This window comes from Pseudophryne corroboree, chromosome 10 (assembly GCF_028390025.1).
Source record: "Pseudophryne corroboree isolate aPseCor3 chromosome 10, aPseCor3.hap2, whole genome shotgun sequence".
NCBI lineage: Eukaryota > Metazoa > Chordata > Amphibia > Anura > Myobatrachidae > Pseudophryne > Pseudophryne corroboree.
In genome coordinates this window covers 304,909,092-304,935,604 of record NC_086453.1, presented here as the reverse complement: position 1 = coordinate 304,935,604, position 26,513 = coordinate 304,909,092, and the positions used below count along the sequence as shown (strand labels likewise).

The 26,513-nt window shown below is 40.3% G+C and overlaps 1 protein-coding gene across 4 annotated transcripts in view; it reads left to right on the top strand.

Annotated features, from left to right (window-relative positions):
* Positions 1 to 26,513, top strand: part of AJAP1 (adherens junctions associated protein 1) — a 403,432-nt gene that overhangs the window by 311,328 nt on the left and 65,591 nt on the right. The window contains exons 5-6 of one of the 4 annotated variants that reach the window (XM_063943451.1): positions 11,413 to 11,543; positions 17,430 to 17,583. The exons of 1 other annotated variant lie outside the window; for it this stretch is intronic. In XM_063943451.1, coding sequence (XP_063799521.1) covers positions 11,413 to 11,485 — 73 coding nt within the window. In that variant the 3' untranslated portion in view covers positions 11,486 to 11,543; positions 17,430 to 17,583. Of the gene's footprint in view, positions 1 to 11,380; positions 11,544 to 17,429; positions 17,584 to 26,513 lie in introns of those variants that run through there. 2 more of the 4 variants (XM_063943450.1, XM_063943452.1) reach the window with 2 other exon arrangements.

Here is a 26,513-nt window from a genome sequence, read left to right as displayed (position 1 = left end):
GTGTCCTCTTTGGTACCCAAATCCACATCCAGTAATTCGTGATTTCTGATAGAGAGACAGACAGACAGACAGACAGGCAGACAGACAGTATTTAGACAAGAAGGCAATCAAAAGAGACTTTAAAACAAAACTTATCTTGTGGAAAAAATACATTTTGGCAAAGGACAGGTTCAGGAACCCATTTCCTGATTATGTCATTCTTATTGAGAGGTTCAGGAACCCATTTCCTGATTATGTCATTCTTATTGAGAGGTTCAGGAACTGAGTTCCTGCTTGTTTCTGCAGAAAAATGGCACTGACAATTTTATAGCAGTAATCTACCTAAACAGCAGATATTTACACATCCATACTATAAAAATAGAAAATACTCATAACATTTTAAATAATGTAAATTGAACAAGAAGTCTAATTTTGATGTATGTTGGTAATGATTTATGTTTTCTGCTTGCAGTATATGTACCTTTTGGCTAACTATGCATCAACAACAGGTTGGTAAAATACAAAGTAGAAGCCAAATATTGCCATACAACATGAGTCTTCCATATCTGAAAATTTAAAATCTAAAATATTCTGAAATCCAAAATTATTTGAGAGTGACTGAAGTAGTGATACCTTTGTTTTCTGATGATTCATTGTACACAAATTTTTCTCTACTCATAATTCAACTCAGCAGAAGCCACCAAAACCAACATCTCTGGAATACGAGAGACGTCTCTGCCTAGTTACTATGTACCTGTCAGAACCTCCCTCTTGTGAACCCTGATCAGCTGTGCAGTATATGGAAAAATTATATGAAGTATACAGATTGTATCAAACCCATGCAACACAAGCATTCTAGTTAAGAAAAGGAAAGGGAAAAGTTAAATAAGTCACCAAAAGGCCTTGATTGTAAATAAAACACAATAAAACCATTTTATAAAAGAGAAGGCATTGGCCCACGCACAACCACCTACCTTTGGGGGTAATGCAGACCTGATCGTAGCAGCAAATATGTTAGCAGTTGGGCAAAACCATGTCCACTGCAGGTGTGGCAAATATAACATTTGCAGAGAGAGTTAGATTTGGGTGGGTTATTTTGTTTCTGTGCAAAGTAAATACTGGCTGCTTTATTTTTACCCTGCTATTTAGATTTCAGTTTGAACACATCCCACCCAAATCTAACTCTCTCTCTGCACATGTTATATCTGCCCCCCCTTCTTGCAATGCACATGGTTTTGCCCAACTGCTAACAAATTTGCTGCTATGATCAGGTCTGAATTACCCCCTCTATACTTAAGGGCTGCTGTATATATTAATTTTTAAACAAAGCTGATGATGATGATGATGATGATGATGATGATGATGACGACGACGACATAAATATTGGAGTAAAATCAGTCTTTCTTAAGCAGCCACCAATATCTTTGAACTCTCCAATACAGAATTTCTGTAAGTTTCATGATCATGTATTTTTTTCCATGAAATTAAAGAAACTGCAATTTTTTTTGTAAAAATGATCTAACTTCCCATCAAATTATTCACTAGTGTATAAATTGAGCTCTGCACTAATTTCTTTTAAGTAAACTTGTTCTACTACATATACACTAATTTAATAATTATTTTTAGACCAGTGATATATATCATTCATAAAAATGTTTATTCTTCCTATAACACATATCTTTTAGAAACTGAATAGCTTACCCCATGAATTAGTGCTTAATATTGACCGTTTTGGCCTTGGCGCTCATCAGTACAGGACAGTAAATACAGGAAGGAGCAGTAGCGTGGAAATCATTGATGTAAAAGATTATCATGTAAATAACTATTGTCAGATAACTGATTAAAATACAATAGTTTCCCAGGAATCTCTTCTCCTGAAACAGAGAAGCTTAATTGCATTATGTCCCTAGTAAGAAGCTGTAGGACCTTCCTAACCCTTTAAATTTTTTCAGGGAGTCTCGTTTTCTGCTACAATTTGTCAAAGATGAAACAATAAGTTCAATCATAAAGATGTCAAAGAATAAAACTGAAGCAAAATAATGCAATATATGTGATCAGGCCACAGCAGGAAGGTGATACCTCAATTTTGCAAACATTAGTATATGATGCTAAATTATAAACAAAGTAAAAATCAAATGTTTTATTGCTGTTGAGTTTATTTGATGTTTGCATTATCACCTATCCCCATTAAAAGTTCTGCTACATCACCGGGCACTGTGCTTGCATAGATCATATCAAGTACACCATCTGTCATATTCCCTGAAGCTACAGCCTCCGTTCTTGTAATGTTGCCAAAGGAAAAGAATTGAGATTTTGGATACAGAATGTCCACAAACACAACACTGAAACGCTTAAAAAGACAATGACAACATGGTACATGTGCAATTCCTTGAGTATTCAACTGCATCCAGAGAATAAATGTTGCCATGGGCACATCCTAATGAATGAAATGTATCAGACAGCATCAGCATGATCATTGAAGTAATGAATGTAATGTCAAGTTCTAGTGTTCCTTACATAGTTATCTCTGCATGTAATTTACTTCTGAAATACCTCTTCTCCTAGGAATACATAGAATATTAGAATAGGATTGTATTAAAGCCAAGAAAAATAAATAAAATCACAATCTGAGCATTACTGTAGTTAGATAATTAAACAATTTTCATAAAATAATAATAAAATAAAAAAACACAAGCTCATACAGTTAGATCCATATAAATGTGTAAAATATAGAGGGTGGTCTTCAGTTTGCCAGTGGCCGGGCTCCCGACGACCAGCATACCGATGCCGGAATCCCGACCGCCGGCATACCGACAGCTTTTCTCCCTCTTGGGGGTCCACGACTCACCCTGGAGGGGGAATAGATAGTTTGGTGTGTGTTGCCCCGCAAGGGGCTCATTTGCGCTCGCCCAGCTGTCGGTATGCCAGCGGTCAGGATTCCGGCGCCGGTATGCTGGCCGCCGTAAGCCCGACCGCCGGCATAACATACTACACCCCAATATAGATGTTGCTTACATATAAAGACACCCTGGCTTGTGTTTATGATATTGTTCAAGGGCACCAAAGAAATTTTTTAATATTTATTTTTCTTTTTTGCCACTTTAAAAAAAAAAAAAAAAATCTGTAAAAGTAATGTAGGAGTGGGTGTTGAGTAGAGGATCATAATTTAGAACATTTTCATTCCCAATGTTTCAGAAAATTCTAACTATAAATATTGACATGGGGATAGTACAATAATTGTTAAAATAAAACCTTCATGATCCCATCTCTATAAAGAAAAGAATAGGAGCGAGTAAGCAAAATTTGAAAGCAAATGTACTGGTTAAAATATCAAAGGAAGTAGCGTACATTCCATAAAACTGTTAGAAATGCATAGTACAAATCCTATAAACTAATAACAACATGTACAAGAGAACCCCAGACCTAGATACACATGCTATACAATTGTATGCTTTTACTACTTAATCATTTTTGTGGCTCTGTAGAGAATTGTGTGTATCTATGGATGCCATAAACATCCATAACTGTAAGGACTCAGTCATAATGTCAGTGAGTCATACATTGCCCACAGTATTGTCACAAAATGCCTACAGTGATCTCATATAATGCAGACAGCGATAACATATATTTCCCAGTAGAGTACACCAAGATCTATGCAATTATGACAAGTTCATCACTCATTTTTAATAGAAGACCAACTAATATGTCTGTCATGTTGTTGTTATTATTATTATTATTATTATTATTATTATTATTATTATTATTAGTAGAAGTAGTAGTAGTAGTAGTAGTAGTAGTAGTAGTAGTAGTAGTAGTAGTAGTAGAAGTAGTAGTAGTAGAAGTAGTAGTAGTGGTAGTAGTAGTAGTAGTAGTAGTAGTAGAAGTAGTAATAGTAGTAGTAGTAGTAGTAGTAGTAGTAGTAGTAGTAATAGTAGTAGTAGAAGTAGAAGTAGTAGTAGTAGTGGTAGTAGTAGTAGTGGTGGTAGTGGTGGTAGTAGTAGTAGTGGTAGTAGTAGTAGTAGAAGTAGTAGTATTAGTAGTAGTAGTAGTAGTAGTAGTAGTAGTAGTAGTAGAAGTAGTAGTAGAGGTATTTTATACATTCATTTTCTAATATTAAAATAAATCAAGTCACTCCAATGAATGATCAGATACAGTACTGTATGCTCCACATACATACTCCCATTGGTGGTCCCCTAAGTGCACCCCCAATAAAATGGGGGTGCAATTGGCAGATCAAGAGTTGTGGATAGAAAGAGTGAGGACATGGCTAACTTCCATTTTATTCTCACTTTACTGTTGGAGGCTTGTGCATACAGTGACATGGTACTGATTGCATCAGTGACAGAAGCCCACCAGTCTCTTAATTCCAAAATGTATCGGTAAGAATAACAACAGCCCGGGAGAGGGGCTTGGCCAAAAACAAGATTCATTTCAATTACACATGCACCCAGCAAAGTGCAGCAAAGTGCAGGTCACTTGCCTGAATTTTACACCCAGTGGGTGAAGTTATTAGTGAAAACCGTATTAGAGATGAGTGGACCTGTTACGAACATAGGGCCCTATTCAGACCTGATCGCTGCTGTTTTGGCACAGCGGGTGATCAGGTCATATCTGCACATGCGTATGCACAGCAATGCGCACACGTGTCGGACAAAAACGGGCATCGCCGGTCAGTGACAGGATGGTGCAAAAATTTCATTTGCATGGGCGTTCGCAAGCTGATTGAGAGGAGGAGGCTGTTTGTGGGTGGTAACTGACCGTTTACTGTGAGTTTCCGGAAAAATGCAGGTGTGCCCAAGTGTTTTCAGGGAGGGTGTCTGACGGAAGCTCCGGCTCCGATCAGCCTACTATGATCACACTGTAGGAGTAAGTTCTGGGCTGCGCAGAGACTGCACACACTGAGTGGGGTGCAAACAGATTTGTAGATGCCCGCATGCGATCGCACACTTGCACGGGCAAATTTCCACTCCCCTTTGTGCGGCGGCTATCCAATCGTAGGTCAGCAACAATAGCAGCACAGCAATCAGGTCTGAATCACCCCCAGAGATACATTACATGTGAAACATGTGACTTTCTGGATGAATTGAACTGGGTAAGATGGTTAGATATGTGCTATAATTCTCAGTCTATTTTTTAGTTGTAGAATCTAATGGAAATATTATAGATCCCACATATTACGATGTCAATTAAATATAAAAAAGAGAATACAGATGTGTCCTCATACATCCTTGCTGCAGTCACATTAAACAGTCCTTGAAGTCGCGCCATGCCGTGGCGGTACTCAGTAGCACTGGGCACCTTTTTTTTGCGTTATTTTTCCACAAAAATGCATCTTAGATGTTAAGTAATGTAATAGAACACACAAGCAGCTTCTGCTGATTAAAATGATATATGGCATATTGTGTGTAAAATTGCGGCTCTATCTGCATCCTAAATGCCACGTTACAGTGTTTTACATGAAAACACTGTAGCATAGCATTTTGTATGCAGATAAAGTCGCAGTCACACACAGAATATAGGCATGCTGCATATCATTTTAATCAGCACAAGCTGCTTGTGCGTCCTATTACTTACTTTGCATCTAAGACAATGCAAATGCAAAAAAGACTCCCGGCACACAGCACTCACATGTTATGTGTAACGCGACTTGTAGCACACACATACAAATATGTAAGAGGACACATCTGCATGTAGAGGTTACATGCTGTAAAAAAAGAACACAGTTTAAGGCAGAAACGAGATGCAAATACTTATATAGCTATATCTATATATTTCTATCTATCTATCTATCTATGGTACAGGGCTTTATTCAGAAAGCATTGTTAATGTGATGCGATCTCATTTTCCCGACGTTCGGGCCATGCATTCGCAGGGCGCTCGAGGGCGGCAATTCGGCGTTGCAGGTATGTGGCGATGAAAACACAGTAGGGTCCAGGCCATTTTCAAGGCAGTCGCATGACATCACATGCGGCCGCTGCGAAACAATGCATGTCATCATTGAGCCTGCCTTTACAGCCAGGCTGCGCAGGCAGGGGTTGACCCCAGTTGCTGCCATCGTGGTCTAATTGCGATGCGATCACAATTGTATTGTGAGCCCAGTTGGATTGTAATCGCAGTGCTGGGTGGCCCTTAGCATGCGATCGTATACATTTGCAGGTTTGCTAAAATAGCAAAACTGCAACTGAAGCTGAATAAGGTCCATACTGTAGTAACCTGTAGTAAATTCCAGAACTTTAAATGTCAATTTTCTTTATCAAGATTCTACAACTGAGCCTCTAAATTTGTTCATATAGCCAACAGATTTTTATCCTCAGTTAATATCCCAAGCGGTCATTATTTTATATGACTTTGTTGGCAAATTCCCATATCCTATGTTTGATCTTTAAATACTTTAGTATACTATTTAATTTACAAAACACATCAAGAGAATGGACTGACCAAAGAAACATAGCCAGTAAAATAAGCTTACTAAGCCCGAGATTAATCAAGCCTTGGGGAGTGATAAATTACAAAATGATAAAGTACCAACCAATCAGCTCATAACTGTCATTTTTCAAACACAGCCCATAACTTGACAGTTAGGATCTGATTGGTTGGTACTTTATCACCGTGCAATTTATCACTCTCCAAGGCTTGATAAAACTGGACTTAATATTTTTGCAATTCACACAGTTTAGAAATATTGAAATACTATAGCTTGTATACCAAAGTAAAAAGTGCATTCTACCATGGTTCAGAATGAATGTTTTTGGGTATTTAAATTGTGCCAACTTTTTATACCCTCTGATCTAAACCTTCACAGTATTAATACTTGTTTTCAAGTTTGGGTAAAGCCTATTACTGTTTGTTGGGATGTTTATGGCTTTCTTTGAACTCTGATTGGTTGTGCACTGTACACTACATTGTACACTAAGAAAACAAATATGCTGAATTAAACATACAGATGTTATCTTCAACTGAACAGACTATTCTATTAGATATTGTGTTTGTGGGTAGAAGGAGCCAGCCACGATTTTCCGTTGAATAGACACTACAAAAGTTTTAAATTGGAACTAGCTGCGTTTTTGCAGTAATGAATTGGCAAGAATTTTCAAACCATTTCGCCTATGTGTGTAAAACATAATTGTTTTCCAATCATTTAACGCTGAGATAAGTAAATTTTTTAAATACACCTTTTAGGTCTCATTTGTGATTCATGTTGGACATTGTATGTGTATATCACTGTTACTTTATTCATTTTATAAATTGCATTATTTGAAAATACTTCATAGCTTTTTTTAGCCCTAAACTAATGCTTTGTCAGATTCATTGGCCTCTATGAATTTGTATGAAATACATAAATATTAAAGTTGAATACTGTTGCTTAAACTATTTGTTGACTTGATCTATAACCAATTACAGTAGAGAAATGAAAAGATTTCTTCCTGAAAATAAAAATAATAATAATAATAATTATGAAGTGTTAAATAAAGTCAGGTTAAGACCCTATGAGCCATATACAATTTAATGGTTTTGGCCATATTACCCCCTCCGTCAAAAAACCCCCCCCCCCAAAATAAAAATAAAATAAAAATATAAATATGAGTTTGGGTTATCTGGGTCTCACTGTTCCTGCTGGGCCCTAGCAGACAGTCATGTTTACCCAATTGATGATTTGGCTATGATACTGTATGTTCTAATATACAGTATAGTATTATGCAGTTACAACTATGAATTATGCAAAATAAAAAAAACGCTTTAAGAGAAATGAACCAGAATAGAAAAAAGACTACCTTTAGTTGGCCGATGACCACTCAAGCACTGACTACTGTTTATCTAAAGTGTTAGGCAAGAGGTAGCGTACATCTCATGGCCACTAACTGATGAGGAAATAATCATTCTGAGCACATGCTGCTGCTCTGAACTACTACTGTGATCTAATTCTTATCTGAAAAGTTAATGCACAGTCTCCCTGTGAAACCTATATGACTGAGACCGCGGCTGAATTATGTAACACAGCCATCCAATGGATTAGATAATGGGGAGCCTTTCATTATGTAAGGAAGTGCAACATGAGAAAGAGAGAGGTCATTCACAAAACTTTAACATATTCAGATATTTTTATACTAGTTTGGTTATAACAAAGTAGAAAAAATAATAATAAAATCTACTAAAACATTGGTAGTCACAAATACCGTGAGGCTTTACGCATTTCGCCAGAATGTTACAGTTCAATTATCTCAGTTCATTTTATTTGCTAGTTTACTCTATAAATATATTCTCAATTCTTTAGAATTGCTTGACATGCTTAGAAATGTCTTTTGAGTTCATTTTAGCATAAAGTGACATCAAATAATTCTTTGAAGAGAGCGTACAAAAAAATCTGTTATAGAAATATGTATTAAAATTCCAGGAGTGTACAAGAAAATACAAATTTCATCTAGCTCAGTGAAAATATCATTTTAATGAAGTCAGTCAATTGTGGGCATAGAAGTACATTTGCTTCCACTAATTTTTCACATGCCAAAATCTTTGACTATAGTAGCCAAATTCTTTGACTATGTTAGTCAATTTATATAGCAATTATAACAATTATAGTGTTGTTATTCCAGTTGTTAGATATTATTTTTTCATCGTATCTACTGTAGGTAACACTGCAGGGTTGATAATTGAATTGATAACACAGGGATGATAATTGAATTGATATGCGGGGTTGATAATTGAATTGATAACACAGGGTTGATAATTGAATTGATATACGGGGTTGATAATTGAATTGATAACACAGGGTTGATTATTGAATTGATATACGGGGTTGATAATTGAATTGATAACACAAGGTTGATTATTGAATTGATATACGGGGTTGATAATTGAATTGATAACACAGGGTTGATAATTTAATTGACCTCTATATATTTTAATGTATGGGTAAAATTCTTTTATATTAGTGATATTATACACATAAGGTCTAGCTATTTATTGATATTATCCTAGAAAGGTTGAGTAAATACATTTACTAAAGAATGTCTCCACCAAAGATTTATTTTCCTCATTCGTGTGTGGAGGTAGTGACAGTGTGCACTTATGTCCCTGCTCCTGCTTACCTTGACTCTTCTTTGCCACAGTGAACCTGGCATGACTTATTGGTGCCATGGCTATCATACAGTGCTAGCATGGTAATCCACCAGAAGTGCTACTCAACTGCAACACGTTCCAGTGTTCTATTAATGGATACTTTAGACTAACGTAGCCACCACAAATAAACACCATCCAACATTTAATATCTGGTCATTGTGACATGGGCATGCCCATTGCAGAAGGGGGGTGATTGTATCATGGAGAGGGCATGCTACTGTAGGTTGACCAAATGTCACCATCCTCCCATAAATACACCCTGTACTGTTACACAGCACCTGTTCACAGCTGCATTGCTATGTAGAGAGTATGTGAGCATGACATACTTTTCAGAATTAATACAGTTGTTACCATAATCATGATTGATGAGATGATGAGATAGCCTGTCCTGCATAAATTGGGATAGTGGGGATATATGCAAATCTAATACTGGGACAGATATGTTGCATATATGTCCAAGGCCATTCTCTACTTCACCGACTGTCTTATGTTGCTGGTGAAGAGTGAAGGTGATACTTGCGTGCATCCACAGTAATTTGAGAAGCTTTTCTCATCCTAATACTAAATAGACCTCTAAATCATAATAAAAGACAATCAAACATGCTTCAGAATCTGAGCTGTACTTTTAGTCTTGTATGAAATCTGGCAGAACATTGATGTCCAACAATCATTCACATCCAAAAAGACTCCAATTACAACAATTTAGTATCTCCATGTGTCCTTATATTCTTATGGAGAAAATGGGCATGACTTAACCATATGTGAACATAACCTGGGCAGATTGCATACATGCATATATCTTGGAAGGTCAGGCAGGTGTGAGGTAATTTAATCATAATAATAATTTATTATTATTATTATTATTATTTTATTTCCAATAGGACTCAAGGTGCTTAACAGATACATAGCATAATATAGTACAGAAAATAATGAAGTACAGAACAGCTTTTCATAAAATACAGAAGCACGAAGATACTAAAAGGACATTATGGAAATGCTTGAGTAAACAGGAAAGTCTTGAGTCTACTTTTGAAGTGAGTTCCATTAAGTCGGAGCCGCATGACTAAAAGCTCCACCTCCAGATGAATTACGGGAAATTCTAGGTACTGCTAAAAGTCCTTCATCTACAGATCGCAGCAATCTAGTGGGGCAGTATGGGATCAGAGGCTGCTTCAGGTACCTTGGGCCCTGGTCATGCTGTGCTTTAAAACTCAGTAAACCAATCTTGAAGATGATTCGCCATCTTACAGGCAGCCAGTGAAGGGAGTAGAGGATGGGTGTTATGTGGCTAGAACGGGGCTGGTTGGTTATTTTGAATCAGGAAATTATTTAATATATGATTCAGATGTAGAGTATGCAGCATTTTGTAATAATAATCAGCATTTTACTTGGTCAAGTTGGGGAGTACTTTTTTGATTTCTCACAACATCTTCAGATAGTTTGATACAAACTATTGGACACATGAGGAATTTGAAAGAACAAGTCCAATAAATATCATAATCTGTATAGTTAATCTTAAAGGTTCACTTACTTTACCCAGGGTCAAAGAGTTTGCAAGGCTACTTGAATCCAAAACATTCTTCATGCTCCCACCCATCATGGTTCTCCTGGCCACAGCAAGCTCTCACAAAACAAAATGTAAATTTTTTCATAAATGTATCATTTAAAATGATGATGGAATTGATTCACATGAAGTTAAAAATCATCTATGCAGAGAGGAAGAGTGATTAATAAAAACACTTTATTTCTTTGAAAAGTTAGTTATTCTGCCATATGTACCTTGTAAGATACTGCAACAGATAAATTATTTCATTTATGCAGACTTATTTGGGCAGTGGTAGCAGCCATGTTGTGGATTGAGTTGTGCATCCCAAAGGACTAGTGACATCCAGGTGACACAGTGATGTCTCTAGATCCTAGTGAATTTCTAGGTGTATATTTACTAAAGGTCAATTTTCATTGCTTTAGATCTTTAGATCATTTTTAACTCTTTAAAAAGTGGCCTTTAGTAAATATAGTCCATAGTCTGCCTTATTATGAATATTGGTTAAGTTCACAAAATGGCTGCCTCCACTTTGTATTTGTAAAGCTATATTTCCTCATCTGAGACATTGCAAAATCTCTAGTTACAAAAATGTAAACTTGAAGTTCTATCATATTTTTTACATATGATAAAAAAGGCCAACCTATCACCAAAGCATTAGTTTAGAACTTGTTTCCTTTAATTAGCAATTTTTTTTGCAGCAGGCCTGACTAGGCTTGCTTGTTGTGTGTTACGTACCAGCACGCGCAAGCCCTTTTCTCTGCTCGCTGCAGACCTACTTCTTCTGATCGGCATCTAATTCCAGTGGCCTTTGTGTCTGAGAAATGGTTTGAAATCTCCTGCTGACTGGCTGAAGTCTGTTTTTCTTCCTGGGGCAGGGCAGATGCCATGTTTCTATTTACTGGTACGTACCACTCTTAAGAAAATTTTCCTTTTACCCCACATATTGCACCCCATATTTTTAATAATGCTTTATATGGATGAATTATTCTGGCATACTTTTAGGTGGAACATGTATGCAATTAAAGAGTACCCATTATTGACAAACACTGAAGGCAGCCATTTTGTTACTATGCACAAGTTACCTCATGAATGGATAAGCTGAGCATTAATAAAGGTCACAAAATGGCTGCCCACACTGTATGTAGGCAACAGATATACAATAAGGGTAATTCATGTTATGTTGTATAATATATAATACTTGACTTTAAAAATACTTTACAAAAAGTATGATTAACCTATTGGCTTGCTTTTCTCATAAAGTATGTACAGTATGTTTGATTATATTTATTGATATGATATATTAAATCATGAAAAATGCTGTTTGTATAATGCTTTTGCAGGGTTTTGGCCATAAGTCAACAGCAAATGTAGCAGCATGAAAAAGAAATCCAGTTTAAATTAATTGTATTTTCTTAAAATGTATGTTTAGATGAAATACCTCATTTTTATCCATGTTTACACATATATGAACACATCCGTCTTAACACATCCCTCTTAACACATATATGAAGGCAATCACTGATGGTTCTGCATTTCCTTTAGCTTCAGGCTAAAAGTTCCTTTAATGAAGTGAAAGTGTTCTACCTTCATAGGGTTTGGAAGTACACAGGATGATATCATTTGGCAAGAGATATTCTTCCAGCCAATAGCCCAATAGCCCGGGGCACAAGAGATCTGAGCCTGCAGTCATTGTGGTCAGCTGTGCCCTAGAAGCCGCAGATATTGTAGTAAAGGACTTGATTTAATTGCATTCCCTTTTAAAGCAGATGTTTTTGAAAAAGACAACTAACTGTGCATGCCACAGTGAGGCAAATCTGATCCTCATTCACCTAAACCAACTAGTGTAATAATGAATTAATGTGCCATAATTAGGGTCAAGTGAGCTTAATGCTGCAATACACACTGATTTATCTGTAATTACTGATAGCGATATATATATATTGGAAATATGTACATGGCTGATGACGGGGGAGATGTATCCATGTGGGGTGGCTATAACCTTTCAGTCATTAAGCTGCGGTTTTACTGATATTATTATTACAAAACATTTTCTGTTTTCATTTATAAATGATTTTTCTGTTTTATAACATATGAAAATGTTTGATGTACTGTATATAGCAGGAAATTACACTTATATAAAAAACTGCTGATCCCAAGTGACCTCCACGGATAGATACACAAACAGAGGGGGATGACGACACACACACGACTTGAATCAATCAAAAAACATCAGGCAGTATGCTCCCACCCTTGTCCAACATTTCAGGTTGTACAACTTTAGTCAGGGACAGCAAATGTACAAAATCATACTTACTGTACCTTTTATACATGGACAATACCTCTGTGATCTGCATGTTCCAAGAGCATGTGTGGTCAGCCAGGTTCTGACGACATCACTGGATAGCAGCATTCGTCATCACGCTACCCAGAAGTCCAACCAGTAACTTAGCAACACTATTATTTATTTATTTATTTATTTATTACCCGTTTCTTATATAGCGCAGCAAATTCCGTTGCGCTTTACAATTGGAAATAACAATGATGTAACAAACTGGGTAATAACAAACAGTCATAGAGGTAGGAGGGCCTGCTCGCAAGCTTACAATCTATAGGGAAATAGGTATGTATACACATGGAAAGGTGCTATCTATTGCATAGTTGTCTGCCAGATTGCAAAGGTTCTTGGTGGGCTGCATGATATAGTCATACAGCAATGATGAACTGGTTTCGAAAGGAAGGGAAAGTGAAGAATGAGAAGACATGTGAGGATATGTGTGGACTGTGCAGAGTGGATGCAATTTAATAGGAAGGTTTATGAAAGTTATGTGGGCGGTTCTGGAATTTGATATGCTTACCTAAAGAGGTGAGTTTTCAGGGAACGCTTGAAGGTTTGGAGACTAGAGGAGAGTCTTATTGTGTGTGGCATGCATTCCGCAGAGGGGGTGGATCCCGATGAAAGTCCTGCAATCGTGAGTGGGAGTGAGTAATTTATTTTATTTGTTATTTAACAGTTTCTTATATAGCACAGCAAATTCTGTTGCACTTTACAATTGGAAATAACAATGATATAACAAACTGGGTAATAACAAACAGTCATAGAGGTAGGAAGGTCCTGCTCGCAAGCTTACAATCTATAGGGAAAGAGGCATGTATACACAAGGTAAGGTGCTATCTATTGCATAGTTGTCTGCCAGATTGCAAAGGCTCTTGGTGGGCTGCATGATATAGTCATACAGCAATGATGAACTAGTTTTGAGAGGAAGGGAAAGTGAAGAATGAGAACACATGTGAGGATATGTGTGGACTGTGCAGAATGGATGCAATTTGATAGTAAGGTTAATGAAAGTTATGTGGGAGGTTCTGGAATTTGATATGTTTGCCTAAAGAGGTGAGTTTTCAGGGAACGCTTGAAGGTTTGGAGACTAGAGGAGAGTCTTATTGAGTGTGATAGGGCATTCCACAGAGGGGGTGCAGCCCGATGCAATCGTGAGTGGGAGCGAGTCATTTATTTTATTTATTATTTATTAACAGTTTCTTATATAGCGCAGCAAATTCCGTGGCGCTTTACAATTGGAAATAACAATGATATAACAAACTGGGTAATAACAAACAGTCATAGAGGTAGGAAGGCCCTGCTCGCAAGCTTATAATCTATAGGGAAATAGGCATGTTTACACAAGGATAGGTGCTATCTATTGCATAGTTGTCCACCAGATTGCAAAGGTTCTTGGTGGGCTGTGTGATATGGTCATACAGCAATGATGAACTGGGGTCGAGAGGAAGGATGAGAAGACATGTAAGGATATGTGTGGAATGTGCAGAGTGGATGCAATTTGACAGGAAGGTTTATGAAAGTTATGTGGGCGGTTCTGGAATTTGATACACTTGCCTGAAGAGGTGAGTTTTCAGGGAACGCTTGAAGGTTTGAAGACTAGAGGAGAGTCTTATTGTGCGTGGTAGGGCATTCCACAGAGTGGGTGCAGCCTGATGAAAGTCCTGCAATCGTGAGTGGGAGCGAGTAATGAGTGTGGATGAGAGACGCGATAGTGAACATACTGTACACAATCATAACCAAATTACTTGAAAAATAGAAAATGACAAGTACATTGCAGCAAAACATATCACAGAGGTACTATTGATGTAGTACAGAAACTACGGGAAAACACCCTAAATGCTATAACAACTCTTACTTATAGGATAAATATAGAGGGAAGTATAGAAGATACTATTATGAGTCTACAGGACCAAAATGTATTTACAGGAAGCAATTAACTAAGGTTTTCTTTCAAATCTGGGGCACTACAGGTTAAGGCAGTGTATCTACCTTGCCTCCAATTTCACCTCCTATAAGATTTTTGGGCACTTGGTCAATTATATCATATTTAAGTGTTGCTATTCATTGGCGCTACTGGATCCCGGCTGGAACGGCACACTGTAGGAGCATTCAGTGCACAGAAATGTAGTTCATGCATATACAGTATAGTAGAGTTAACATCTCTTGTATATTTGCTGTCTCTAACAAAAGTAGTATAAACTGAAATGTTGGACAACACTGGAAGTGTAATTTCCTGATTTGTTTTGATAGACTCAAGACCTACGAGTGCAGCTGATATATATATATATACACTATATACGCACTCTGGAGGTAATTTGCATAAAGTCCCACACGAACAGACAGCGGTACTCAGAGGGTAGTGGTAAAAAAATATATATGAAGAGAGAAGCAACATCTACAAAGTTTCAGGGCACAGTCACCCAGGTGTACAGTGTGGCTGTGCCCCAAAACATTGGCAATGTCACTTTTCTCTTAAAATACTGTATCTTTTTGACCTCAAGCCTCTGAGTGCACCTATTTGTTCATGTAGGTCTATATATATGAATGATGCAACAGTTGGTTTGTGTCATTTAGGGCACAAAAAATGTCAACAGCATAATCTTATATAGTAAAAAGGTCAACACTGCTCCTCACCTCTAAACGGGAATTCAAGTGTTTTGCATGCCGGCGCCCACTAGTTGGCACCCGACGGAGCAACTGAAGTCTTGCTCTATTCGGGCGTACACAACCGCCATCGCTGACATTACTGTTATTTTGTTTCATCATTTTGAAGGGCTGGTAACTAGTTATGCTTATTATTCTCCATTTCTCACTTTCCCTTCACCTATCTTTCTGTCTTGCTCTCTTCTGCGCCCATGTTAGCCAGTGTTATTTAATTTAATAGACACCTAGCTGTCCATGTGGCTAAAGTCCAAAATTAGAAAAATGTATACTGTATGTGTAGTGTGTGTGTGTGTATATATATATTTATATATATAGAGAGAGAATAGATTAGAGATGTTTAGTTCCTTTTTAACTAAAATATGAACACACCCGAACTTAGAGGTTTCTGAGTTAAATTGAGTCCCATTTTGGAATCACTTTGGGGTTCCGAATGGAAACAAATCCCGACTTGGGTCTGTTGTCAGTTCAAAACTCAGATTTAAAAAACAGACTCAGATTTTGGATTGCATGTAAACAGATACACATTACATATTTTTAGCTGTTTTTATTGATTTTTTAAAATACATTTTTTATTAATTTTAATGGAATCCAAATTCAATCCAAAAAACGAATCCAAACCAAAACAGTTGAGCGTGGTTTTGTCAAAACGAAATCATGATGATGAATTTGACTCGTAACCAAAACATGGGGGCCCGCTCACATCTCTAATATATACTGCATAATTATATACATATAATGTACGCTTTACTGTTATTTAAAGGTTTCTTGGAAAGCTGTTGAACAGTAAAATTTCTGTGCCATATAAAAACATGAATCCAAAGACTAATACATATCACAGGAGATTATTATAATATTACCTATAATATGGATGTATTTGTATGACCTCCAAAGATGTGACATTTGGATATACGGATTTTCCTATTCAGTTTATGGAATAGCTGATTTATTCACAGGGGGTACTGTATCTTAAAAAATATTAAGGTACTTTTACATCTGCTTATGGGCTTCAGCATCCACTATGTTCACTGAATGGTAAACTCAGCTAAGATTACTGACAGGAGATTATTCTGAGGAAGGTGTTGACAGCACTCAAAGTAGTTTTCTTGACCAGCCGAAAAAGAAGAAGAATCTTTCAAGGTTCGGCAGGCTTTTGACAAAATACTGTGATTACTGTCAGTTCATTACTCTATAAATATGTGCTATCACTATGTTGCACTCAGTTCAAGCTGTGCTTTATCATTTATAGCACCATAGGCAGATGTGAAAAGTACCATAGGACACACTTGCCAACACTCTACATCCAGAACATTTTACCTGGGACAAATATAAATGCAATCTGAATATATTTTTCCTTCTCGACACACCGCAAAAAGTTACAGGGTTAATATTTACATTATTTGAATATATTCAATACAAAATATTATTTTTTTGCCAATATGACCTACTGTACTGTAGAAGCAAATTAAAACTTATGTATAGTGAAGTATTTTATTATTAGCTCACTTATTTTTGCACATCTAATTTTGATTAATTTTATATTTTCCTTAGGCTGTATTATTATAACATTTATGCTTTCAGATAGCTTTCAAAGTAGAGAAAATTTAGCATTTTACACACACACACACACACACACACACACACACACACACACACACACACACACACACACACCTGAAAACTGTTCTATAGGTAACCTTGAAAAGTCTGTCTCCTTTTATTTTCTTATCTGCTCTAGTAAAATGACAGAATGAATAGTTGTTTTTAGACAACACCTTTTGTTTTTCACAGTTACCTGTAGAACAGTTTTTACTGTTCATCGGAGAACACAATATACCTTTTTGATGGAACAGAACCTCAGGACCCCATGAACCTCACATGCCTCCATGAACCTCCCATGCCTCCATGAACCTCCTCTAAAGTTCTACCACTCTTTCATTGTCGGATGTCACTTAATGCTTAATTTGAGTACTTTTCATGCCATATTGCTAATGTAAGTGGAGTTTTCATCTATACACATTTGATATTAGGGGTCACCAATTAACTAAATCAGTGAATATACTGTAGACAAGGTCAGATGTTGTTGTTGTTATTGTAGAAGCAATTATCAGTGAATGTTGACTATACAATGTGTTTTACAGGCTGGCTTGTGTGCCTCTGATGGAAAAGCGAAGTGTTCAGACAATTATATTTAGCAACTGTATAGCCAACTAAGCCACCAGACCTTCAAGAACAAGCCAACTGCTTATCTTTTAGTGGAGATCACTAACTTGGTTGAAGAGCTGCAACCTGTTTTTAGTCTTTGGCATAGTGTGTTCTATTTAATTCCAATCATTTATGTAACCTTAATACGTCACGGTATTAGCTACAAGCGCCAAGATCTATATATAAAATCACAAAACAGTTTGCACGTAGCTACTGCAGCTCCTGTTTGTGAATGTTGCGGTGTGTGTGTGTGTGTGTGTGTGTGTGTGTGTGTGTGTGTGCGCACGCGCGCATTGGTCAAGGTGAGTTTTCTCATCTATTTCAGTGTGTGTTTCTATTAGAGATGAGCGGGTTCTAATTTACTCGGGTCTTAATGCCAGAATTATCGCAAGTTCTTTTTTTCTGGATTTCTCTTATTGGCCAACCAAAACACATGATGTCCATGAGCCAATAAGGAGATTCGGGTAAATCCGAGTAAAACCTAACCCACTCATCTCTAGTTTCTATGTGCATGTTCCTGTTGTATGATATGTATACTGTAGGAAGATTTAAATATTTATTTTGTTTATTATCTTTTCATTCCATTAAACCAGATTCTCTATCTAAATCTATGTGCTGTTCTGTAAGGCCCAGATCAAATATTGAATATTTTTACAACAAAAAAATATTCAATTAGTAATGAAAACATAATTGCAGTGATAATAAAGGCCAGTCCGTATAACTCAGGCTTCAGCACAGATGATTAAATTAAAATAACTGAGGTACTGTACTAATTACTGTAAGTCACCTGTGCTCAAGCATGGATATCACTAAAACCTGGACCTGGAGGGAGATGTGAAACGTGGACAGCAGAAGCAGCCCGCACTGCTCTTTCCTTTCAGCCCTAGGTGGACGGCTCTTCCCCGCTTTCATTGTTCCCATTCACTGCCCATAGTGGCACATGGGACAAAAGTAGAAAGGGAATCTGTTTTCCACACACCTGGGACTCTTTTCCACCTTTAGTTTTATATCTTGCAAATAGCATTATATGGATGCATTATACGTGACTCATTATAATCTCATAGAGACCTGTATGGGAATACCAACTAAATAATGCCAATTTATAGCCATTTTTCAATTGTTTGGCTAGGATAGAGTACAATACGCTTAAGCCCAATTCTTTAGCTAATTGTGCCTGTATAAAGCTGGAGTTATCAATCAGGACAAAAAGTAATTCTGATGTGCTGATATTTAATCTGAATTGCGAGCCAGAGAACAATTTCAATCTTGAACTACTTGTTATAAACACTTCTTGTACCAGGGAGAGAAATCTCTACAGTTTTGTATGATTATAATTGCTAGCAATATAATTTTTACCATTCAAAGGTTAAGAAATTACAACGGTATTTTGGAGCAAATTAACAGGTCATTTCCATCGTGTCAAACCCTATCTCTATCAGAATATAGAACTGCCATCTGTGCTCACATATATGCTTTGATACTAGATACACGTGGGTCGCAATGACAAACTGGTAGATTACTTACTATAGAGATATATATATATATATATATATATTCTTTCTGTATTCTTAACATTCTTTTGTGACACAAATATTTGAGATATTAATACGCATATGTTTTGAAATCACTTGTACATGAGCTGCTGGGATAAGAGCTTTGAGCTATCCATTATATATCCCTTACAGACAGGCGCTTTTTTTGACCCGAGTACTGGAGACAGTTTACTTATTATCTGGTCTCCAGTACACACTGTCTTGTCAGCCACACATTGTTGCAGAATGGTGGATGCAAATCTGTATCAAATTACATTAGCACTGTTACTGCAGTCTTGAACAGTAGACTGGTGTAAAGGGTGACCATATGTTACAAAACCTTAAATTAATTTATTGGGCTCCTTTCTTTTCCTTTCTCACTCCCTGGAATAAATACGGGAATTGCTATCCTGGAAAGGCACCGATAAAAGGTTTCTGCGGAAATAGGAACCCTTCTATTAGAAGGCTATTGAGGCTATAATATTAAAGAGATTATCACTATAATTTAATTTCCGAAGGGAGCTTAACAGTAGCTAAACAGCACTGATTAATCTCAACAATATTTCACTTGGCTTATTAAATTGTATAAACCTCTCTTGCCTAACAAAATTTATTGGACGTTGACACCAGAGGCGTATCTAGCATAGGGCGCGTGCCCTGGGCGCCGTGGCAGCCCCAGCAGAGGGGGGTGCCACCGGCACCTGCACGGCCCGCTCGCCCCATGCGACAGGGTTTGGAGCCGCAAGCGCTCCCGGCGGCGCTCTCCCTGTCTCCCCGGCTCCGGTTGCCATACGCGCACGCAGGGGGGGGGGGTTCTGAGTACCTAGAACCCCCCCCCCTGGCCGGCGGTGTATCACGCTGCTCACCGATGTGTGCATCCTCTGTGCAAACCACACACAGACTCTGGCGGCCGCTGGCTGCATGCAGGGGAATCAGCTCCGCCCAGGCTGTTCACGCGGTTGGAGCTTGTGAGGCAGCGGCGACAACAGACTTTCATCACTCCCTAGTCCCACACTTAGCACACTCAGCAGCAGCAAGGTTTGTGTGCGGGGAGCAGGGGGGAAGGCAGGCGCCGGTAGTTATGCTGGTCGGGTCACGGCACTCAAAGTCCGGAGTAACTACAGCTCTTTCACCAGCATGAGGGGACTGGAGGGGGTGGGTAGACTTGAATATTGATGGTGTCTGTGCTGTCCATGGTGGGGGATGATGGTGCTTGTGTTCCCTGTCTATGAAGGGGGGGGGGTGCTGGTGTGTGAATAATGATGGTGTCTGTGCTGTCCATGGTGGGGGGATGATGCTGCTTGTGTTCCCTGTCTATGAAGGGGGGGTGCTGGTGTGTGAATAATGATGGTGTCTGTGCTGTCCATGGTGGGGGGATGATGCTGCTTGTGTTCCCTGTCTATGAAGGGGGGGGGGGGGGTGCTGGTGTGTGAGCAATGATGGTGTCTGTGCTGTCCATGGTGGGGGGATGATGGTGCTTGTGTTCTCTGTCTATGAAGGGGGGGGGGGGGTGCTTGTGTGTGAATAATATAATGGTGTCTGTGCTGTGTGTCTATGAGGGGCGATGGCGGCGGTTTGGGTGCTGTGGAGGGATCATGTTATCTGTGCTGTATCTATGGAGGAGTCGTGGTACTAGTGGAGGGATGGTGGTGTCTGACTATGGAATTGATGGTGCTTGTGCTCTGTCTATGGGGTGGAAGATGCTGGAATGTGGTGCTTGTGCTGTATATAGGTTGGTATCGATATCCTGGCTATCGGGATCCCGGCACCCAGCATACCGGCGCCAGGATCCCAACCGTCGGAAGGCCGGCAGTGGGGTAAGTGCAAAAGAAACCCCACACTGTTTATTCTCCCTCCAGGGGTGTTGTGGACACCCCAAGAGGGAGAACAGTTGTAGGTATCCCGGCAGTCAGGATCCTGCAGCCAGTATGGAGAGCGCCGGGATCTCGACAGCCAGGATATTGACTGCATCCCGCTGTATATATTTATTATAAATGAATGTGTGTATAATATATAGATATAGACTTTGTATGTCCGGCACTCCAGTCTGTATATAGTATAGTTGCCCGGTGCCCTCCGATTTGGACTTAAAATAGATTGTAATGGTGGCGACACTCACGGTCATATAAAAAAAGTAGTATTAAATACTTCTATGTTTCAATTTTATTTAAAAAAAGTTGGTTTTAATGAGTGCCACGACCATTACAGTATATAGATGCATTGAAACCTCCCTAAAATCCACTGGCTGCTGTGCCTGTCACACTGTACAGGCAGCGGCAGCCAGGAGCCTCCCCCTACTCCGCCCCCCTGCACAGTCTGCATGCGCGCGTTCACGACCTCGGAGGTGCGCGGCCTGGATGTGCACGTGAGCAGGCCGCCACTGTTTAAACTTTCCTGTCGGGGGAGAGAGGTGGTGTTATGATTCCTGTACTCCAGACCGGAGGAGATCTTATGGCAGGGATCTGAGTACAGGAAAATAAGCTGGTTGTGGGAGCTGGATAGCCTAGTAACCCCTGGCGCCCTAACTCCGTTGTCTCGCCCGTGTAATCAGAAATCCCCTGCGAGACTATGGTTGCTTGAGCCCATGGCAGCCGCGTTCGAAGGGCGGATTATGTCTGCCCAACCCCGATGCCCCCGCAGGTCTTAAAGGGAGACAAGGGGAAGTCCGAGACAGGGTGATAACAAGGGGCCCTCTGACTAAGCAACCAGGCCAGGGGTTACAAGCTAACTAACTAAATCAAAAGGTATGTGCGGACTAGCCGCCAGGAAAAAGGACAACCAAAGATCCACTGATCCGACACTCCTATCCGGCACCGCCGGACACCAGAGTGGATCTGTGGAAGCGGAATCCTCCGCAAAGCTCCAGAACACAATTAAACAAAATAATAAACAGAAGCGGACAAGCCGCAACACACGGCTGCGCCGCGACTCACGACACCACCAGATGTTAAAGGTGCTCGGTCAGACTCCAGGAACAGATGGTAACTTCCGAGTACAGGATCTCTGAGGACAGGAACAACCAAAAGGACCGGGACTGGGAACTCTCTGCAGCAGACACAAGCAAACAGGAAGCTCAGGAACTAGCAGGAACCAAGCTCAGAACTCAAGCAGACTGAAAACCCAGAAATATCACCAGCGTCTGTGAACTGCAATCAGCCAGCATATAACAGAGAGGCCTAATTAATAATCCAGAGCAGCTGGCCTATTGCATGATTCCAGCTGACAAGATGCAATTAGCAGCCAGGTGAGGCTGAACACATGGAACAAGCTGCAATTACACAGACTAACCAGCGGCAGCAGACAAGAGCATACTAAAACAGAGCAACAGGAAATCCTGGCATGCAAGACAACTTAATAAACATAAAATAGAAATGAACCACTACCTGTGGTTCATAACAGTATCCCCTCCTTAAGGGTGAGCTCCGAGCACCCCATGATACCCACGGGGAACATAAACAGAAGTATAACATAAAATACAGAACCAAAATGCAAAACAGGAATGAGCCACAGCCGTGGCTCATAACATTACCCCCCTCTTGAGGAGGGGTCAAAAGACCCCAAAATTCAGACTATCCAGAACAAGGGATACAAAAAAAAAACAAAAAACCTGACACATTGGTCAAACAGACACGAAAACAGAAACAAGCTGCAACCACAGCTTGTAACAGTGCCCTCCCCCTGACGGTGGCCACTGGACACAAGATAAGGAAAAAAAATCTTTTTTTTTTTTTTTTTTTATCAAGGCAAGAGTCAAAAATTATTTCTTTTTCTTCTTCTTCTTTTTACAAAGCTCTTTAGGTCTGACCAAGGTAATTCCCCAAACATTGTCTGAACTGATGGTACCACCCAACAAGGCTGCGTTCAAATCAGAGACAGGTTTCTTACCCTTGGGAGCTGAACTTTCTGGCAAAGTACTATTATTAGAAGAAGAAGAAGTCAGAAAAGCACATCCTGCAGTCAAAACAACGGGCTGGGACTCTTGTGCCGAGTTTACAGTATTTGGTGGAATCTCAGAAGACAAGACGGGTGACTTAGAGGAACCTGAACCAATTTCTTTGGAACCATATCTTTTAATAATTGCATCACTGAATGCTGGGGGATCCTGAAGAATGGGATCTTCAGCTTTCATTAGGCTGGTCACCCACTCAAAAGGCTCTCCTTTAAAAGAATAAATAAGATAGAGCACAAGGTTCTCTGGAGTGATGCCCAGAAATGGTCTAGACAACATAATAATGTAATAGTGTTTGTAAAGCGCCAGAAATTGGGCTAAGTCCCCATCAAAGATTATGGATGTTGAGATATCAGAGTCAGGATCTGTTTCCTTCCCATCTGACTGCCTGAAGTGCTTTGCTAGTACCTGGTCACTATTGACCTTACTTGAGGCTGAGACTCTCTGAACCCCACCCGGGGCAGTGACTTTCTGAACCCCACCCGGGGCAGTGACTTTCTGAACCCCACCCGGGGCAGTGACTTTCTGAACCCCACCCGGGGCAGTGACTTTCTGAACCCCACCTGGGGCAGTGGCCTCCGGGAACCCCGCTGGGGTCAGCACCTCGGATTCTTTTACTGGGACCGGACCGTTGGCCTCCCTGACTGGGATCGGGCCATCGGCCTCCCTCTCTGAGTCGATAATTATCGAAAGTTCTCCCGGGACTATGACTTCCGGGACTTTTGCTGAAGCCATAACGTTCAGATCCTCCACTAATGCTATGCTTCTTAAGTTCTTTCCTGGGGAAGCGACTTCTAGACCCTTCTTTGGGGCTGCGTCTCTCGAGACCCCACTTGGGGATATTACTTCAAAGATCCCTTCTGGGGTTTTGCTTCTCGAGTTCCCTTCAAGAACTATGGTTTTAGATACCCTTTCTGGGATTGCGCTTTTCAAATCCCTACCTGGGGTAACAGCTTCTGAGACCCCTTCCGGTATGGACACCTGAACTATAATATTTGATGTCCCTCTATAAGCTAGGGCAACGGGTACCGCTCCAGCACTCTGGGCATCGGGTACCGCTCCAGCACTCTGGGCATCGGGTACCGCTCCAGCACTCTGGGCATCGGGCACCGCTCCAGCACTCTGGGCATCGGGCACCGCTCCAGCACTCTGGGCATCGGGCACCGCTCCAGCACTCTGGGCATCGGGCACCGCTCCAGGACCCTGGGCATCGGGCACCGCTCCAGGACCCTGGGCATCGGGCACCGCTCCAGGACCCTGGGCATCGGGCACCACTCCAGGACCCTGGGCATCGGGCACCACTCCAGGACCCTGGGCATCGGGCACCACTCCAGGACCCTGGGCATCGGGCACCCCTCCAGGAACCTGGGCATCGGACACCCCTTTAGGGACTTGCAACTCCGCTTCCACAGGAACCTCAAGAGAGGAGAGAAACATTCTCTTTTGATTCCTGAATCTATAATGGGGCTCCCTTGCCCAAGGACCCCAATTATAGGACAGAGAGCTTTTTTGTGTGGGTTGTGTGACAAGTACCTCTGCCACAGTAGAGACAGGGGTAGGTCTTGTATCATGACTCAACTTGGCCAGAGGGCAAGACTCGTCACCACACTTTGGCTTGCGCAACTCACAGGTCTGCAGATAATGGCCTAAACCCCCACAATATAGGCATAAGTTTAAGTTTCTGCGACGCAGACGCTCCTCTTCTGAGAGCCTGGGCCGCAGAAAACTTTTAAACCTTTTCTCTTCAATTAAACCAGAGGATTCTCTTGTCACCATACTGTGAACAAGAGTCTCTTTAGAGATAGATGTACTCTCAACGACTTCTGGCAAAATGAGCAAGATTTTAGTCAGAAGGTTTTGCAGTTGCTTTAGGGATTGCTGCCAAACTTGTAGTCGCTCTGGTCTCAAGGCACTGAATACAGAGTTCAGGGCTTCGAGAGATGCCTGCAGGGCTTGCATAGTAGAAATAGGAGGATTTAAGACAAGGCAAGACAAGGCAAGACAAGACAAGACTAAATTTTCTAAACAAATCAAGACTTTTTTTAAAAAAAAATTTTTTTTTTTTAATTTTTTTTTTTTTTTTTTAAACACCGGACTGGATTCTAAACACCGGACTGGATTCTAAACACCGGACTGGATTCTGCACACTGAATTCTAGACAGGACTGGATTCTAGACTAGACACTGGACTGGGCCAAAAAAGAAAAAAAAGTTTTATTTCTTTTTTGTGGTATGGCTGGTGATAATGTTATGATTCCTGTACTCCAGACCGGAGGAGATCTTATGGCAGGGATCTGAGTACAGGAAAATAAGCTGGTTGTGGGAGCTGGATAGCCTAGTAACCCCTGGCGCCCTAACTCCGTTGTCTCGCCCGTGTAATCAGAAATCCCCTGCGAGACTATGGTTGCTTGAGCCCATGGCAGCCGCGTTCGAAGGGCGGATTATGTCTGCCCAACCCCGATGCCCCCGCAGGTCTTAAAGGGAGACAAGGGGAAGTCCGAGACAGGGTGATAACAAGGGGCCCTCTGACTAAGCAACCAGGCCAGGGGTTACAAGCTAACTAACTAAATCAAAAGGTATGTGCGGACTAGCCGCCAGGAAAAAGGACAACCAAAGATCCACTGATCCGACACTCCTATCCGGCACCGCCGGACACCAGAGTGGATCTGTGGAAGCGGAATCCTCCGCAAAGCTCCAGAACACAATTAAACAAAATAATAAACAGAAGCGGACAAGCCGCAACACACGGCTGCGCCGCGACTCACGACACCACCAGATGTTAAAGGTGCTCGGTCAGACTCCAGGAACAGATGGTAACTTCCGAGTACAGGATCTCTGAGGACAGGAACAACCAAAAGGACCGGGACTGGGAACTCTCTGCAGCAGACACAAGCAAACAGGAAGCTCAGGAACTAGCAGGAACCAAGCTCAGAACTCAAGCAGACTGAAAACCCAGAAATATCACCAGCGTCTGTGAACTGCAATCAGCCAGCATATAACAGAGAGGCCTAATTAATAATCCAGAGCAGCTGGCCTATTGCATGATTCCAGCTGACAAGATGCAATTAGCAGCCAGGTGAGGCTGAACACATGGAACAAGCTGCAATTACACAGACTAACCAGCGGCAGCAGACAAGAGCATACTAAAACAGAGCAACAGGAAATCCTGGCATGCAAGACAACTTAATAA